The sequence below is a fragment of the Aythya fuligula genome, chromosome 8 (assembly GCF_009819795.1).
Source record: "Aythya fuligula isolate bAytFul2 chromosome 8, bAytFul2.pri, whole genome shotgun sequence".
NCBI classification, from domain to species: domain Eukaryota; kingdom Metazoa; phylum Chordata; class Aves; order Anseriformes; family Anatidae; genus Aythya; species Aythya fuligula.
Genome location: NC_045566.1, coordinates 10,025,298 through 10,043,614, shown reverse-complemented (window position 1 = coordinate 10,043,614; position 18,317 = coordinate 10,025,298). Strand labels below are relative to the sequence as shown.

At 54.2% G+C, this 18,317-nt stretch overlaps 1 protein-coding gene across 1 annotated transcript in view; it reads right to left on the bottom strand.

Moving 5' to 3' along the window:
- ZSWIM5 (zinc finger SWIM-type containing 5) overlaps window positions 1-18,317 on the bottom strand; it is an 87,545-nt gene that overhangs the window by 16,246 nt on the left and 52,982 nt on the right. The window contains 2 exon segments of the mRNA XM_032192244.1: window positions 145-293; window positions 6,495-6,851. Coding sequence (XP_032048135.1) covers window positions 145-293; window positions 6,495-6,851 — 506 coding nt within the window.

Below are 18,317 nucleotides of genomic sequence, written 5' to 3'. Positions count from 1 at the left end.
CCAGCTCAGCGACCGGGCGAGAAGGCACCGGAGCAGAGATTCCCAGCTGTAACGGGCGCCGCGCCAGGGCGGGCAGCGAGCCGCCGGCTACGTGACACGTCGAGCGGAGCGCGGCGAAAAAGAGAGCAGCCAGCTCCTCCTCACCTTGGCAAACATGGAGTTGAGCTGCTTCCCCGAGCCGTAGTACCCTCCCTGAGATAGGAACAGCTTCACCTGCTCTCGGACCTGCTCTTCATCCAGGTGCCAGCAGTTCTCGTCATCGATGCTGGCTCCAGCAGTGGGGTCAGGAGCACCTGGGGGACAAGGAGGGAGGAAAAAGAGACAACGGGGTTTGTAGCACCAGAGCCAGTTTGCAACAATCAAGATAAAATAAAAAACACAGCTATTTTATCCCTAAAAAGGAACTTTTCAGATTTCTCAGTGGGGGCTCTGTAGGAGCACTGTGGCTAGAAGATGCTTGGCTCAGCTTTAGCCATCCTCTCCCACCGTCTCCTTCCTGAGCGAGGAAGGGAGCCAGCGTGGGAAGAGCAGAGGGCTGCACGGACAGCCAGGGGAAGCTGTAGCTGTATTTCCAATTAATTCTTAACGATGTCTTCCCCACTTGACTGGGCTCCGGCCAGGGAATGGACATCTCCTCTCCCACTGCTCCCTGCTCCCACGTGGGGTGCCAAGCACGCCCCAGCACTGACCAGGAACTGATTCATGGAAAGGCAGCTCCGGGCTGTCTGCTCAGCAAGGCGACTCTCTCTCCTTAGCTTATAAACAGAAGGACATCAACCCGAGGGCTTTTGCTCCTCCGGCAAAGGCTGAGGATGCCTCCTGACCTGATAAGATCCAGCTATTTGTATTTAACATCCTTTACAAAATTCCTTTAATTTCCACTAATAATTGTTGCCCAGGAGCAAGCCCCGGGCACTGCCTGCACCGCGCTGACGGGAGAGGATGCTGCTGCTCCCTCTGCAAATAATTTATAGTTGACAGAACAACGTAATTAGGACAGGATCTGAAGCAGCAGAAAGGAGAACACAGCCCCTGGCTGAGCGCAGGGGCTCTCACCCACGGCCCCGTGTTGGGAGGAAGGCAACCAGCACCGCACGCGACCCAGTCGTGCTCCCTGTGCCATCACAAACCGGCACACTGAGCACCGCTCACCCCGCCTGCAGCGTGTTTCGGTTTTCCGTGCCTTTTCCTTCCCTCCCCCAAGCCCGTCCTTATCTCCGCTCCCCCTCGCAGATAAAGAGCAGACAAGCCAGCGATTATCCCGTATCAGGAACCGATGACTAATCTGTCTGCCACGAGCGCTTATCCCGCACCCATCACCGAGGCTTCCCAGACGCTTGCACTCCTCACATCCCCCTCCGAGCACGCTGCCCTCTCCTCCCAGCTGCGGCTTTCCACATCAGCCAGGTCGCCTCTGTAGGATCATCTGGCTGCCTCTGTAGGGACCGGGAGGGCACGGACACCTGGTGACCCATCCCAAAGCTCAGCCCATCCTCGGTCCCTCACCGAGGCCCCCGGGATGGCTCAAAGGAGAGGAAGAGGCGAGGTGCAGGAAGCGGCTGCGTTTTTGCGGGGTTCCCAGGGCTGCCCCAACACGGGCTGCTCGCACGTAAGCACCAGCAGGCAGCGGGGAAAGCGGCGTGCAGCTAAATAAAACCTCCTCCTCCCACACACCACACGGAGCACTTCTCACGTTTGGGCTCTGACCGCAGCCGAATTAGCGAGGCAGCGCCCGCCGCTCCAAACAAAACCCGCGTTGACTCCTACATTTATTTTGCTCTCGTATCGCAGCTTCATACGGGGGGGCTGTAATAGCAGATTCCCACACACGCCACGCAGACGGGCGGCTAATGGGCTGCCCAATTACACCGGGGAGCTGGATAAACATTTAAGAGCAAACAAAGAGGATTTGCGCGGTGTTTAAATATTCATGGCAGGATTCGTCCACTTCCCATTGCCAACGCTCACGCCGTGGTGGCATCGCCAGTGGCATGCCGTGACGTAGCTGACGAGTGATTCCATGTCTCTGCTCCAAACTAGCAGGGAACGGCATGTAAAACAGCCCCAAGCCTGCGTAACACGTCTCTCATATAGCAGCATTCCTGATCCAAAGAGCCTGTTTCAGATGTGCTTGATCTTTGTCCTGCGGGATCCAGATTTAAGGAAACACCAGCATGCGTCCCGAGTGGAAAGAGTGTTTCACAAGCCCATTTACACTGGCTGTAGAAACAGAGATAAAAACACCATCAATCACTCCAGCGGGGACCCCTCCCTCACCGCGGGCTTGGTGCTTAACTATTTGGCACCCAGGAGAGACCTCGCTGGAGAAAATGCGAAGACTGAGAAATAAGGACTGGAAAAAAAAAAAATCCTGGGTGAGAAAACAGAACAAAACCAGGCACGGAAAACCTAACAGCTCGCTCAGCCAGTAGCTGCTGAAGGTGAGGAGAAGCAAAGCCTCTCCTGAAGCAGAAAGCAGCAGGTCTGAGGGGCTGGGGAGGCGCTGGGACCCTCGTGGCTCGCACCGAGGCACCGGAGCATCCCAGTGCCCGCTGCAGGTCTGGAGGAGAAGAGCAAAACGTGCTGGTAAGTGGCCCTGGGCGAGCTCCTGAACCGCGGAACGGTTCACAAAGGCCATCTCATGACTGCACGCAGCGCTGCCAAAAGCCTCCGGGCTGCATCTCCAGCGGTTGGAAAGAAACCAGGAGCGAAGGAAGAGCCACCCAGATCGGAGAGGGAGCAGGGGCAGGATACGGACAAATAAACAAACAACAGAAAACCTCAAAGAGAAAATAACCACGCACCAGAAAGGAAATGAACTCTAGCAAGGGATAAAAATAGCGGCAACGCGAGGGAGTGAGGCACCAACCTCCGCCGAGCCTCCCAAGCCTCCCATCGCATTTTTAAGTGGAGGCAGATTGGAGGGAGCCTCTGGAGGCAGCCTGAAGAGTCAGAGACATCTGACAGCAATCGAGGGAGTGAAACCCTTCGGCTCCTGTGCGTGACCAAAGGAGCTGCTGGCAGCAGTCCCGTGCCCGCCATGGGCACCTCGAGAACCAGGGCGGGCTGTGGTGACAGGGACAAAGACGGCACGGCCACATGATGGCACGTGGTCCCCCCTACCGGTACCAGGACCACCCATTTCTGGGAAGCCCTTTGCCAGGCACCACTCTGGAGGGGATTCAGTAACCCCAGAGGCTCTGCAAGGCCTGGGGGAAGAGTCGCTTGGCAGAGCCCTTCTCTCGAGCACTCCGGTGGATCATTTTCCCTCGAATTTCTATCAGCTCAGCAACCAGGAAGGCAAATCCTCCGGAGACCTGACCTTCTCCTCCTCCCCAGCAGGAAGGCAGAATTTCGAATGGATTTCCCAGTGCCTTATTCAGCCCTCCAGACACTGTTGTGGGATGACCTGGAAGTTAAAGACCACCTGAGGGCTCGTCAGGCACCAGCTGTGGCTCAGTGTGACGGGACGGGTGGGCAGGTATCTCCTACCCAGCCAGTGTGCTGGGTACAAGAAACAAGGCTAGACAGCAGGTAAAAGACCCTGTGGGACCAGAGAGGTCAGCTGGCTGTTTGAGCTGACTCTCAGCAAGATTATCCTCAGAAGGAGCTGCCCCCGCAGCGCAGAGGTTTTGTGGCTTTTCCCCCTTCTGGCTGGGAAGAGCGCAAAAAGCCTTTATGGCTGGGACCGGCTGAGCACCACGGGCACCCTGTCATCGGCCGGCATCTCCACGGGGCAGACAGCCCTCACCACATCTCCTGAGGGCAGCAGCTCTCCCCGCTGTGCCCAAGCACAGCGAGGATGGTGTGAGCACTGAGACAGGAACAGCGGGGCTGGCAGAGCCCCCTCCTTGCGAGGGGGACAAGGTGGCCACCACCAGACGCTCCGCTGGACCCAAGCTGTCCAGCTGCAGGTCCTGGCTGTCCCCAGGCAGCAGCAAGTCACGTTGCCTGGCGTAACGACCACCTTCAGCTTCGCTCCGTGCCGGACAGTCAGGCTGAATGTTTCCACCAGCAGCAGGAACGCGCTCAGCGAGGGGAAACCGAAAGCCTCTGCGGTCTCCCCGTTCAAGCTGCCACTTCAGACGCCGAGCAGCGAGCAGCGAGACACACGAGACGCTGGCTACGAGCGCGCTGCCCTTTGCAGCGATCTGCCGGAGCAGAAACGTGACCTACTTCAGCACACAGAGGTCAAGTGGGAAGCAGGCAGCCCGGCACACCTAGGCTCTCCGCGCTGATTGAGCCCTCAGAGAGCGAGCGAGTGCCTTGGCTGCGCTCCGAGGCCGCGGCGTTACTGGAGAGTTTGCATTTCCTTCTAGGAAGGCGGGCGGGGAGCGCAGCATGCGGCGCAGCCTCCTGCAAGGAGCAGAGAGGTCTGAAGCCCTAACGCGAGCCCTCCTGAGGACTGCCTGCAATCTCTGCCGTTCAGGCTCTGCAGAGGGGGGAAGAGCAGCCCTAATTTCCAAAGCAGACGTTCCCACTGCACAAGGGACATTCCCAGAGATGCTCCCGAACTGCAGCACTGGCTCCTCCACCGCCGACACGGAAGGAGCAGCACTTCGGTGACCAGATTCCATGCTAACCTGAAGCTAAACAGACCTCTCCTTGGAAGAAATTAAAAAAATAAAATAAAAATTATAGTTTCTGGAGAGGTTGTTCTTGCTTTGCGGTGTAATAACCTCTGTGTGCTGCCGGGCACACACTGGGTTACTGTTTGGGCTGCAGAGGCCAAGAAACATGCACGTAAGCACATAAAGTGCTATTTAAAGCTTACCTTAAAGGATTTAAAAACCCGGCATCGAGGACCCTCCATAAATGCCTGAACTGCAGCTGGGAAGAGCAAAGGGTGGGGGAAGTTTGGATCCCTGACAGCTGGAGCCCCAGCGGAGCTGCCGGATTGCTGTGACACCCAGAGCCCCGCAGCATCTTTTAGCTTCACATCATCTCCATGCCCATCTTCCACATCCTTCCCCGGGATGGGATCGGGCTATAGGTGTGCTCGCAGAGGAGCTCACTCGCTGCTGGGGCTGCCAGACGGGTGTCAGATGGGATGGGCAGCTCCTCCGGTGGGACAGGGCAACGTGCTCAAAACCTCACACCGGAGGGCACGAAGTTGCATGACTCTGAATGGGCAGCGAATTTTGGCTTTGTTTTTTAAAGCCACTTGTAAAAACAAGAGGCAGATACTGAACCGGAGCCAACAGCTGTATCTTTGTAAGAGTCTCAATCACCAAGCCTTTTGCTGACTCTAGAGCAATAAATACTCAGGGCCTTGAAAGCTTTTCTTCAGTCTGTTCAGGAGAACGCAGCCTCAAAGAACGGCACAAACGAGATCTTGCCCAATCTCTACTTCAGTGAATCAGTTCAGGTGGTGAGAGGACCTCGTCAGATTCTTGCTCTTCATTCCTTTCCAACACCCAAAAATGAGGAAATGCCCCCAAACCAGGAATTTCCGAGCACAACCACTCACACAGCAGATGTGGAAGAGACAAAAGCCTCTCCCAAGGTAGAAGCAAGAGGGAGGGGAGGGGAAAACATCTGAGATCAGAGCTGCCATCACCACTAGGATGGAGGTGGACCCCTGGCCCCGCTGCTACATGTGGATGCAACCAGTTCAGATCCTATTTTAGGCTGCATATGGGGCTTTTCATCTTCAGAGCAGCTAAGAGGCATGTGTTAATCCCCGCAACGCCCTTCCGTGGCAGATAAGTGTTTATTATCTCCGCTTTCCAGCTGCAGGGCCAGGCGTGGTGCGGAGTGGTTCGTTACCGGAGGCCCTGGGCAACCTCAGCTCCTGGGCAGGATGCAGCAGGAGCACCGAATGGTGCTGCAAAGGGAACTCCAGGGGCCTGACCACGTCCCGGTCAGCAGGGCTGGGACAGGCACCAACCCCCAGCTGGCGCCTTCTGGGGGAGGAAGTCAAAAGCATCTTCTAAACACAAAGCCCCATGACACATCCCCTCTGCTGCCTTTGTGGAGTAGGTCAGGACAGCAACGCTCATTTATTATGGGCAAATTAGCACCCACGGAGATTAAAGCTTTATCTCCTGCTGGCTCAGTCACATCTGACTTAGCACCATGCAGGGCTGGGCTGGCACCGCATCACTGTGGGCTAGAGGAGCCGCGTCCCCACTGCGCCTCCCAGTCCCCAGTGTCCCAGCATCGTGTCCCCAAAACAACCCTCTGTGCTGGGGAGCAAACCGGCTTCCTTCCTCCATGCCTGGCTTTTCCATGCTCATCTCAGCTGTTCCTCATGTACCACTAGCCTGCCTGCTCTGTTCTTTCTTGCCTGTTGAAGTCGGTGTTTGATGGATAAACATACAAGGAAAAACAGAGGACAGAATGGGGGCACATGGCCAACACCAAAGTGGTACCAATATTGACACTGTGCAGCAATGAATATGGCAAAACCAAGGCCAGCACCATCACTGTGAAACCCAGCCCCCCAAAAACTGGATTAGCACTGAGCCAGCAAGGTAGGAACAAGAAATTACCATGCACTTGGTTGATTTCCGAGTTGGAGGACAGAATCTCATCAGCCAGCTTCTGGGCAGTGGGCAACACCTCAGTGTGGTGTGCTGTGATCAAATACTGAACAAACTTCTGGAGCTGGTCCCTGTTCATCTGGAAAAGGGTCTCTGAAATGGGAAGACGGAGTTTGACCTGGTCCGGTTTGCGGATCCTGTACAGCGAAAGCGCCACAACATGGGCGCAGTAAAAAATGTCCTTGTTCCCACAGCCACACGTCACGGAGGTGATTTTGCAGCGGTCGAAGCTGATGGCCACCTTGTAGGTCATCTCTGGTTCTGTCGCGGTTGCTGGCTCGGTCACCGTCCCACTGAGGTGGAACCCTGGAGAGGAGAAAGGAGAAGAGGGAAAGATGACATCAGTTTTATTCTCTCCATGACCACCCATGCAAGCTCTGGAAGGTGGACGTGGCCAGCAAAGGCCACTGCTGCATCTCTGTTTTGAGTAGTGCATCACCCAAGGACAAAATCCCTGCACTGGGGAAGGGATTTTCTCAGTCTCCCTCCTTCCCAAGTACAGCCAACAAGTCGGTTCACCTTGAATTCACTGACTTCAGCCCAAATAACCCAGACAGACACCCAAGAAGCAACACCCACTGCCAGAGGAACACGTGCGTGTGCGCGCAATGGACTCGAGAGCCGCGCCACACCATCCTGGCACCCATCCAGTGTCACCCAGAACCCAGTCTGCGAGCAAACGTGGCTCGGCACCAGCACGTGCGTGCAGCCAGCCTCTTCGGTGAGTTTATTTAACTGCCAAACCACAGGGGAAGAGCGAAGCCGCTCGGTTCTCATTTGTTTAAGAGTCTCTCAGCCTCTTTCCCTCCTGGGAGCAATCCTCATCCGCGCCTCCCTCTCGCTGAATTCGCACCATAACGCACGTGAGCAAGAGGCAGGGAAAGGCCAGGTTTTCTTCTCTTTGGTGAGGCAGACAACGTAAAATTGAACACAACGCAACTCCAGCTTCACTCCCTCAACCGGGCAGAGCGCTCCAGGGCACGACCACAGCTCTGAGCTCTTCTGCCCAAAGAAGAGAGAAGAGACTGGATGTGCACCACCCTCACGTTGGAACCACGGCTGGGAGAAGACGCTCCAGATGCTCCCAGGGAGCCCATCACACAAGCAAGCTACCAAGGAGGTCAAAGACCAGCACTTAGCACCCATCTGCCTCCTCCTCCCTTCTCCCTTTTCCTCAGAGGAGGACGAGGACAAGAAGGTCAATGAGGGTGCCCCTTTGGCACCCCCATGCTGAGCGCAGCGTGGTGCCTGTCCCTGCACGGCCCGGCCCTGCTCCCCGCAGAGGATGCTCACTTGCCTCCATGCCCCTGGACCCTCGTTAAGCCCAGGTTTGAATAGAGGGCTCTGCAGAGCCTGCCATCCCCCTGGAGAAGGCGGCAGACAGCTGAGAGGCCCACAATTAACGACAGACGAGGAGAGGGGGCGGGGGGGGAGATTAAAATACATTAACTGCATCAAACCCTTGTGTGTTTGCCAGCTCGCACAAAGGCTTTCCGAGACAAATTCTACCAGAGGTTTTTAATAAATGGCATCAAAACCAGCTATTCACTGCCAGTCTCTTTAAAGCCACGCCAAAAACCACATTCAAATCTGATTAAGTGTCAAGGAGGTCTGCTTTCACTTTAGCGCACGGGAGGGGGGGGGGGAGCAGACCTGCTCCTCAACCACCGACCAAAAACCCCCACGTCGCGTGGCCGCAGAGCGCCCAACACGGCGGTGCTTAACCTCGGGAGGGCAGGGACGGACGGAGGGACAGACAGACAGACAGACAGGGACGGACGGACAGCCCCGCGCTGCCCTCTCGCTCGCGCAGCCGGCGGCAGTGGAAGCGCCACGGCGGAGGTGCAGCCCTCGGCAGCCCCGCCGCGTAGATCTCGAGGATAAACCCCAAAGTGTTTATGTTTTACCACTTCTCTGGTCCGCGGCACTTGGCAGGCTGCGCCGACTCCCTGCCAGCTTCTCCCGAGTTTACTTTCTGAGCAAGTTAAAAAGGATTGGAAATGACGTTCCTGAGCAATGATGTATGTACGTACGTGTACGGACACCCACGCGAGCATAATCACGTGTGGATGAAGCCCTTTAAGACAAATTGCTGGCCATAAACACTGCCTTAAAGAATCACGCCGCCAGGATCGCAGGCCAGACCCCACTTGAGGCCAGCCAGCGTAAGGCTGGAGGAACTCGGCTCGTTTCACCCAACAACCTGCTTCAGACAGGTGGCAGCCTGAAAACCTTTCAACCGTGGTCTGAATCTGGCTTTCCACAAGAGGAAATTCGCCCAAAAACATCAACTCATACTGCTCTGCAGCTCGGACACAGCCTTACCCAGCTGTGGAGGCATGGGATATCCCAAAAAATGAGCTCCCCAAAAACTGGTCCTCACCATTCGTAGCGTGGGTTTTCGCCTCGTCCAGGACTGCTCGGCGCGCCTGCAGCAGCCAAGTTTATCTGGCACCCGAGCCACGAGCCCGGGGTCAGTTTAGATTTCAGTTGTCGTGGCAGCAGGTCTATTTAAGATAAACTAGAAACTCTACACAAAACATTTATCAAAAGCTTAGTCAGAAATTAAACACGGTGAGGGGGGGGGGAGAGGGGAGCCCGCGGGAACAACAGCGTTATTTGGGAATATTTACATGAGCGGGAGGTCGGCTCGCAGCCGCCACGCTCAGCCCTGATCTCATCTCCATCGGCAGGAGGGGACTGCTCACCCCCCGTACAGCTGGGCCAGGACCGTTCCTTTAAAGAAAAATAGCTTTTTGGGGCTCCAAAATCCTTTCCTTCCCTTTCAGGGGGTTTAACGGTGTCGCTATCCCAGAGGTGGTGGTTATAGGGTAGGGCTCAGGGTGGTTACTCCATCAGCCATCGAAGCACGCACTTGTGGTCCATACAAACCCAAACACCTCTCCCCGCATCCCCCCTGCACGTTTCCATTTAAGAAGTTCCTACAGCCGAGTGCTTATCTAGGACTTCATCTTCTGTTCCTAGCACGCATCCAGCATAAGCTAACTTGGCGTTTGATTTGCTGCCAGCAAAGTGACAGTGCCAGGGCTCGAATGCCGTGAAAAAAGAAATAATTAAGTATCATCTTTGTAACTACAGCCTCATTACACCGCATCTGAGCCCAGCTTTGTCCCAAGAAAAAAAAAATTGGACTCCTCCCTGCCCCAGAACAGCCTGCCCTACGTCCATCGCGGATGCCTCCCGGTGGATGCCCCTTTGAGCCAGGGTGCACGAGGAGCTGGGTGCTGATAAATCAGCACAAGCCCTGCTCTGAACATGGTCACACATGGTCACACACCGCACCACTCGCCCGTCTCCCTCCTAATTGCCCTTATCCATCAAACCCAGGCCGAACGCCGGAGCAGGGACCTTTTCCTGCCGCGGCAGATCTGCCCCCAGAGCCTCTGCTCTGGTGGTGTTGCATTAGTGTTGCAGGATGTTGTGCCTCTGATTTAAATTAAAACAGGCCCTGGAGATGGCTGCTGGGAGCTTGCGAGCTCCACACCGGTGGCACTTCTAAACTCATTAGCTGGGCAGCATTTTCCCCTTCAGGACTTATAAACCCCGCGGGCTGGGAGGAGCACGGATCCTCAAAACACCCCTGGGCTCCCAACCCCCTGCGGAGCACCAAGCCTTTAGCAGGAGCTCCAGCACAGGAGGCTCTGCTCTTAAGACAAGGCCTCAACAAAAGTATCTTGAACCAAGATGGAAAAATCTTTGATCTCTAAATCTACTCAAGCAAAAGGAGCTTTGCAAACTCTTCCAGCTCTACAAGAGCAGCCAGAGTCCTTCAGCTATTTGGAAGCCAGGTGTCCACGAGTCACCTGTCAGGAGACCACCAGACCTTCTGGCCCTCCTAGAGCAGTGATAATCCCCAAAAGTAGGATGGAGAAGATGGTTCTGGTTTCAGAGGGCAAGACCGCAGCAACCAAAACCTCCTCCAAACACACCTGGGTCCTCCAGCAAAGGGCAGGGGTTGGCAAAGCCAGCACGCGAGCTGGTTGCACCAAAACACCCGAGGTTCAGCGATGGGTAGGCTGGAGTCACCGCCGTCACAGATCGACTGATTTTGCTCAGCCTTTCCAAAACAAAGTCATCTACGAGCCTAGTCACAGACCACAGGCGGAAACTGAAACCCCAGAAACAAGCAAAACCCTGGTGTGACCTGGGTTCCTGTAACCACGTCCTCTAGAGCACACCAGCACCCCGAGGAGGATGACGAGGAGCAGCTACAGCACCAGACGGGAACTCGAGAGCTCGGCTCTGCTCCCTCCCAGCAGTTGCTGCTCGCAGCCAGCCCCCAGATTTCACACCGCGGCTCCGGCAGAAGTCACAGTTGTCATTCGCAGAGTTGTGCCTCTTGGAAAAAACGAGCTCGTTCTTCCCAGGCACGGCACGTGCGCTGGCACGGTCCCGCCGGCGAGGCAGCCTTCACGTGAGAGCTGCCATCCCCGGGGTGGAACCCAGGACCAGCAGAAGCCAGAAACTACCTGAGCATCTCCATGGGCATCGGTGCACAAGAGAAGTGGGATCACGAATGTATGGATAATGTGGGGAGTGTTCCTTCATGCCACGGGGGCTCCTGCAGGCTTTTCTTGGTCTTGGAGGTCTTTGTAGACACCTTGGTGCAGGTCAAGGAATGGCTCTGCCTAGTAAAAAGGCAACCACATCCAGTCCCCCGAGCAAGCTGGCTCCAGCCAGACACTTTGTGCTCCATTAGGACCAACAAGAGCAATGTGATCTCCCCTCCTCACCGCTCTCCTTGCCCAGGAACCCGCCTCTCCCCAGGCTGACCCACCTCAGCGCTGTGTTAGCAGCACGACAGGCTGCTGCTCTCTTCCAAACCTGCCCAGAAAGCCTTCACGTAAGGATAATAAATGCACACATCGTACAGCGTGGCCTGGATGGCATCAGCTGGGCTCACCCGAGCCCTGGTTTCATCCACCTCAATAAACCAGGAGGCTCCAAGCACCCTTCCCTGCCTTCCTCCTCTCTGCCCACAGGGGATGCCCAGCAGGGACAGCACTGGGAACAGGAGGACGATCAGCTCTGCACCACAGCTTCCCCACCAAGAACCTGCTGTTCTCCAGCCTGCGGGACTGCCAGACACAAAGAGCCCTGAAAAGAAAACAAATGGGAAAGGCTACACAGATATTTATGGGGCTTGGCAGATGCAGACAAGGTAAACCGGGATCTTCAACGCGAGTCATATACACTAGGTTACCATGACCCAAATATTTTTAAAATTTCCAAACCACAGCGGAAAGGTATTTTAAACTAAAGCGATTCCAAGCTCCTCGGTGATTAAACGGACTGCAGCTCCAGCTTGTAGTGGAAAAACCATTTGTTTTTCCACTGTGTGAAAGCCATAACTAGCAATGAATAATAATTGCTGCACCGAGTGTTATTTATAAGCCATTCTTGGTCACATTTCCGAGCCTTGAAACAGCAGCTTTCCAAATGTGAACTTAAAATCAGTCAATATTTGTAATGTAGACAACACCCATGGGAGGAAGGTGTCTGTGTGCTTACGCGGTAGGAAGCGGAGGTTAGTAAAATCTCCGAAAGCTTTCCAGCTAATAGATCAATTCCTCCAGCCGGCTGATCCCGACAATTGCTCAGTCTCTGACCTTGCAGTTGGAAAGGAGATGGGCTCATGAACTCATTTGCACATGACAATGCTCCGGCAAAGTGAATCATCTGCCTCTGATAGTAATGGAGAGTACTGCTCACTCCAGCCCTCCCAGGCTCCATTCAAACAGCGCAGGGCTGGCCTTTTGTGCTGTAAGTGCAAGAAAGACTCCGCTGAAGATGTGTGCAATTAAACCCACTTTTCTTGTTGCTCTTTTGATTCAGCAGAGCTCAATGAGAGGCACCCCAGGCAGGTGTTGTCACACACAGATAAAATGTGCCTTTTCAGAGCGCTGGCAGACAAAAAGAAAGAGGTAAAGGCTGAATCAATTGCAATTTCTCTCTTGCAAAAGAGGGAATCCATGCTTCAAGCGATTCAATGAGGAAAGGGCTCGTATGGATTTGCATGCCCCCCCCCCACCCCCTCCAAAGCAATTTCTTCTTGTGACAAATGGATGCCACACGCAAAGGTGCTGCCATCCAGCCAGACCTCCGCGGGGCTGGCGGTGGGGGAACGGGGCAGAACATGGATTGGATGGGTCGGTGCCCTCCTCCCTGGCCCCACCACACCTTTCCTGGTCACCACCACCCAAGAAAAGCAACTCTGGCTTGGTGGAGCTAGCGAGGAGAATTAACAAAACCCTCCACAATTAACAAAAGCCCCCCAAGGAGCCCGGCAGAGCGGTAACAAAGGGATGCGGCCGAGATGGGACGGCGCATCCATCGGGAGCAAACGGGAACCCACGGGCAGAGGATGTGCCGTGCCTCCCCGGGCACCCACAGACCTCGGACACCAGCAAAGGTTTACCAGAAATGTTTATGGCTGGGGAAGACGCGCAGGCTGCAGCTTTAAAGAGAGAAGATGCGAGCGCAGTTGTTTGTGTCGGAGGTAGCCGTAAGCTCCTCTGAGCAGCTGAGTAAGCTGGAGGGACGCTCTCTCTGCCATCTGCTCTGATCCCAGAACACCTCCTGCAAATGAAGAGTCAATCCGCTGGTTTCTATTCCTGTTAACCTCTAATCAGCCACAAGGACCGGCCCCTGCTCTGCTCTTTATCTGAGCCAGCTAATGCGTGAAGTGCCCTGCGCTTCCCATCTGTTCCAGCATTAGTAGAGTTAAAGGACAATGCCGTTTCCCTGTCCCAAGCATTCACTTACACAGATGCCCTTGTATTAACTCAATTTCCCAGTGATTTCCATTATTACCCTGACGAGATTTCTGCTGTTTGTTTATCCAGAAGCCTGACACCGAGTTTTTTCTCCCCCCTGCTCAGCTCCGGGGGTGGTGTGACCAAGGCGGGTCCCCAGCAGCCTGGTCCTGCCCCGTGACACTCTGTCCCCAAAAATTCAAGACTGCTCTGGTTTTCTCTCTTGCCCCCGAGCGCTCTTTGTTGCCTATTCTAACCCCAAAACACCACTCCCAGCCCCAAAGCTGAGGACGCCCCTCCCTGCATCACCTTCCACATCCTTCCGCTGCCTACCAGCAAACGGGTTTTTAACCTATCCAGCCACACAACCCTCGCTCTGAAGGCGCATGGTTTGGGGGAAGAAGGAAAAAAAAAAACAACTCCCGTTTTATAGCTCTGACCGATTTCCTCTGCTGATTCGCAGCCCTGCAAGGCTGAGCGCTTGTGCTAGCAGCTCAGATCTAATGCAAACCGAGCCGAATGGCATTTGTGCAGCAGCATAAACAATAGAGAAGGCTTGAAGAGAGGAAGAGTTCACCACATCTTTGCTAACGCGCTCCGCCTGCCTAATAACTAGTGGCGAAACGCTGTCAAGTCTCCGCTCGCTGCTGTTACAGCGCATTTCGTGGCAAGCCTGAATAAAAAGAGCTTGCTTAAAACCAAGAGAAAATTAGAAAGATAAGCGTGCGCAAGAAATTGATGGGCAGAGCTGGTGATTGCAACATCCCTACATCAAGAGAGAAAGAAAACCACATCTCTGCAACGATCCCCCAAGTGTCCATCTTCCTGCGTTCACCAAGGGCTGCGTCTGAACGTGGAGCGGCGCGGTTCCTTGTCCCAGCCCAGATGCTTTCTCAAAGGAAAAAGGTTATTTTAAAGCATGAAAGGGAAGATCCATGGGGAGCAAATTCCTTTTTCCTGGAGTTTCCGGGCCCGAGCGTCCCATCAATCCAGGCTGCCACCTGGAGCCAGCCCGGCCCCGAGCTGTCACCACCCCGCATGCCTCAAGGAAACCCCAGCGAGATGCCAAAACTCGCACGCGAGGCTGGGCCCTCCAACTGGGCTCCAACTTCAGTGGAGCCACCCAGATTTCCACCAGCTGAGAAGCTGCCTCCTAGGACATAAAAGGGCTTTTAATGAGGAAATGCCTCTTATCCACCCATGGAAGTGTCGCCGCGATGGAATTGCTGATCTTCGCTGCAGCTGAAAGCGGAGCAGCGCTGTTGCTTCCGTGGCCTTTTTTATGTGGCGATTCCCACCACCCCTTACCCCCACAAAACAAAAATAATCCCCGCCACTTCAGCCAGGCGCCTGCCACGCCAGGACCCTTTTTGAAAAGGCTGCTGCTGTTTGCATTGACGCGCCCGCCCCGAGCAGCGGCTCCGCTCCTTTGTTCTACCCTGCAAACCTGGGCTGGCAGGAATTTCCAATCCAGATCCAATTAGCGCAGCGCTTTCACTTTATTACATATATTATCCAACAACTGAATCCGAACCGGCTGCGCGGGGCGCCACGGAAGCAAGCCCAGCAGCTCGGGCGCAGTTTTGCTCGAGGTGCCCCAAAAGGCAGCCTGCTGCTGCTCGGGGAGGCTGAGCTGCAGGGGAAAAGCCTTGGGGTCGGCGACTCGGCCTGAATAAAAATTGAGTTACGTCTCCCTAATCCTGTTAAATCGGTCAGAGTCTCCTTGTACCCATTGTTCTGGCTCCTGGTTTAAGGACTCATCCCTGGGTACCCGCTGGTAGGGAATGAAGTTACTCCAGAGCCAGGGGCATCCTTTCTTCTCTCTCTATTTGCTCCCGTTGCTGACCTGCTTTTCCGAGAGGCAGCTGCCCTCCTACATCAGCAACTTCTCCAGGCTTTTTGCTCCCCTCAAGCCCATCCTTGCCTTGGGCTGGGCAGCAGCCTTGGCTTTTGCCTCCAACCAAAAGCAGCTCTGAGTCTGAGATAGGAGGGAGGAGGAGAAAGACAGGTCTGCCCAGCCCCACAGATGGCAATGTGCTAAGTGGAGACCCGTTAGCATTAAAACCCGCTCTCAAACAAGGTGATGCTCCTCTCGCTGCTGCCAACGCTCCAGGGCACGACAGCTGCCAGGGCTTGAAGGGGGGGGGAGCCAACTTTGCACCCGGTGCCACACACAAGGGGCTGGACACCACCAGCTCCCAGTGGTGGGACCTGCCAGACCCAGCACCAACGTGATGCACGGATAAATCCCATTCCCTGCATATTTTGCAACTAAATCTTCCTCCAGAGCAGGCTGTGACCAAAACAAAACCCAAACTCAACTCACCAATATCAAAAAAAACAAAGCAAAACCAAGCCCGAGAGCCCTGTGACTTGCTTCGCTCGCACATTTTTGTTTCACAGGACCAGCAGCCAGGCTCACAGCCACCCCCCCGTGAAGCACCAGCATCAAACCAGGGCATCGCGGAGCAATGGAGGGAAATGGCACACAACCCTGATCCTCCCTGAGACACCAGACCTTAAAATAGCAGCTCTACAATTTCTAGGGAAGTTATTAGTTATAATTTTCCTGGCCCTCAGAAGCCTTCTGAGGGAATGAGGCAGCCTAGATTCAGTACAAAAGCCTGCTCCAAATTCTTCCCCCAAAAAAGATACTTTTTCCATTAAAAATAGCTCTTTAAAAAAAAAAAAAAAGAGAGAGAGAAAAAGGATTATAAAGTCTGACTTTCTAAGTTATTGGCAATGTTGTTAAATGAACATTTTATTTATGAAGCATTTCAATAGCGTTTGGGTTAACGGCCTCGGTATCAATTTGCTGAAAAGGTCAATTAACTTCCTGCAGAAAACCTGGGTTTTAAGCAGAGAGGAGGGCCCTGTGCTGAAACTGCTCCCCCAGAGGGGAAAACTCTTTGCAACTTTACCCCTTCTCCATTCCTGCTCTCCACCACCCAGCCCAAAGCTGGGCACAGACCCAAGTGGGTGCACCCTGGTGGCTCTGTCCCCACTGCTCCTGCTTTTTCCCCATCACTTGTCCCTGCTGGAGGGGGACAAGGCTGCACAAACCTTTTGGGAAGGTGCCTGCCTTCTGGGCAACCAGACACACCACCCCCCTGGGAAGGAGTCATCCCGAGGGGGAAACTTTGTAGAAAATGAGAAATTTATGGACAACCACAGCAGGGGACAGAGGGAACAGAACCCACATCTGCATCTGCCGACCTTCTGCATCAGCTTCTGGAGGCAAACGAGGAAAAATTTCACCTTCTTTCCAGCACCAGGTCCTGCTCCTGGATGGAGCCACGCAGCCAAATTGGGTTTGGCTACCGTGCGCCCCCCACACGCCTGCGGCAGATAAGGGCACACTCTCCTGCCAAGTCTCACAGCCCCAATTCATTGAAAACCCAGCTCTTTCTTTTTTTGCTATTGAGTTTCTCTAAGGAGACCACAGCCAAACATCTTTACATTGTAGAAATATTATTATTCTTAAATGGCTTAGCTCACTTCAGTAGTTTCACCAAAAGTTAGTGGTTTCCATTTTTTTTTTTCCCCTCCCTAAACCAATAAAGCTTACATTTTTGAGCCTATTAGGGCTGCTCCATATAGGGAAATTAACTAGTCATTGCAGAATAAATTATTCAGCAACCGCTGTTCCAGATCAGCTTCCTCCACAGACATTTCATTCCAGAATAATTTTGGAATACTTTGAAAGTGTATTAATTATTCCGTAAGGATAGGATTTGAATTCTGGCACCGGGAGTCATTCAAATAAGCGCTGCCTGATGGTACCCTGCAGTAGCCGTGCTGGTCACTACTCCCTTTATACCACAGCATAAAAATGATGAAGTTTTTCTAGCATCTTTCTCCTTAGCTGGTGCTTGGAGCTTCTCTGCTGCCCCTCCAGCAGGAAGATGGGTGCAACCCTGAACAGAGCAATCTCGGAAAAGGAGGTGGGAGGTGGTGGAAAGCATGGGAAGGTTCATGCTGAATTTCAACCTGCAGCAAAAACTGAGTTGAGGGAAAAGCACATGCTTTGGTTGGAGGTGGGGAAATGTTTTTTCAAGCTTTCTTTCAACCCATGAGCTACAAGGTGAGAGTAACAGTCTAGTGAAAAGGCTGCGGGACATTGCATCATGAGGTGAAGTATTCACCACGTGGTGCAGGGAAATGTAGGAAATGGCTTTTCTGCTTGGGATCTCTGCACAGAGCCCAGCTGGAAGGGCCGGCCCAGTGAGCTGCATGGGGACATCCAGCAGGAACGGCCTGTGGATAGGGAACATGCGACAAAATGGGTCCCTGTCCGCTGCTCTCCATAGGGCTCAACACATTTCTAAGGGCAACAGCAAAGTGTCCAGGTACTATTGCTCATGGGACTAGGTGAGCAGCTAATAGGGACAAGACCACTGCACACAAGGACGTGACACATTTCCAGTCACTACATCTCTCTGGTGAGCCCACGCAGCCGAGTCTGGGGTCGTGCCTGACGAGCAGTCGGATCCCCTAATGCTGCACAACGAACACCCTCTGTCGAGCAGTCATCACGCTTTAAATGAAACAGCACTTTAAGAAAACAAACCCCTTTGATCGCATTGTTTTCGCATGACCCTTCTGGAAAGTCAGGAAGGCAGCGGGAGGGCTGCAGAGTTAAGGCTTCCCTGCAGTCACCCTCTTGAAAGGAAGGCGGTTGGGAGACAGATGCCTGCCAAAGATGCTCAGCTCCTCTACATCAGCAGTTTGCGTGTCTTTAGGATGCACATCCCCTCCCCAAGCCCTCTCACGAGAAGCAGATTCCTGTGGGGTGATTTTAAGCCCCTCGACGCCACGCTTGCTCCTGGCGGATCCCCACAAACCACCCGTCCTGGTCGCCCACGTTGCCCCCAGCACCTCCCAGCCCTGTGCCAGGAGCCCTGCGCTTTAGAGAGGAGCTCAAAATGGAAAAACTTCCCCAAAGGACCCATGGCAAAGCATCAGCTTGCCTATTTTTCAGGTTCAGGATGCCTCC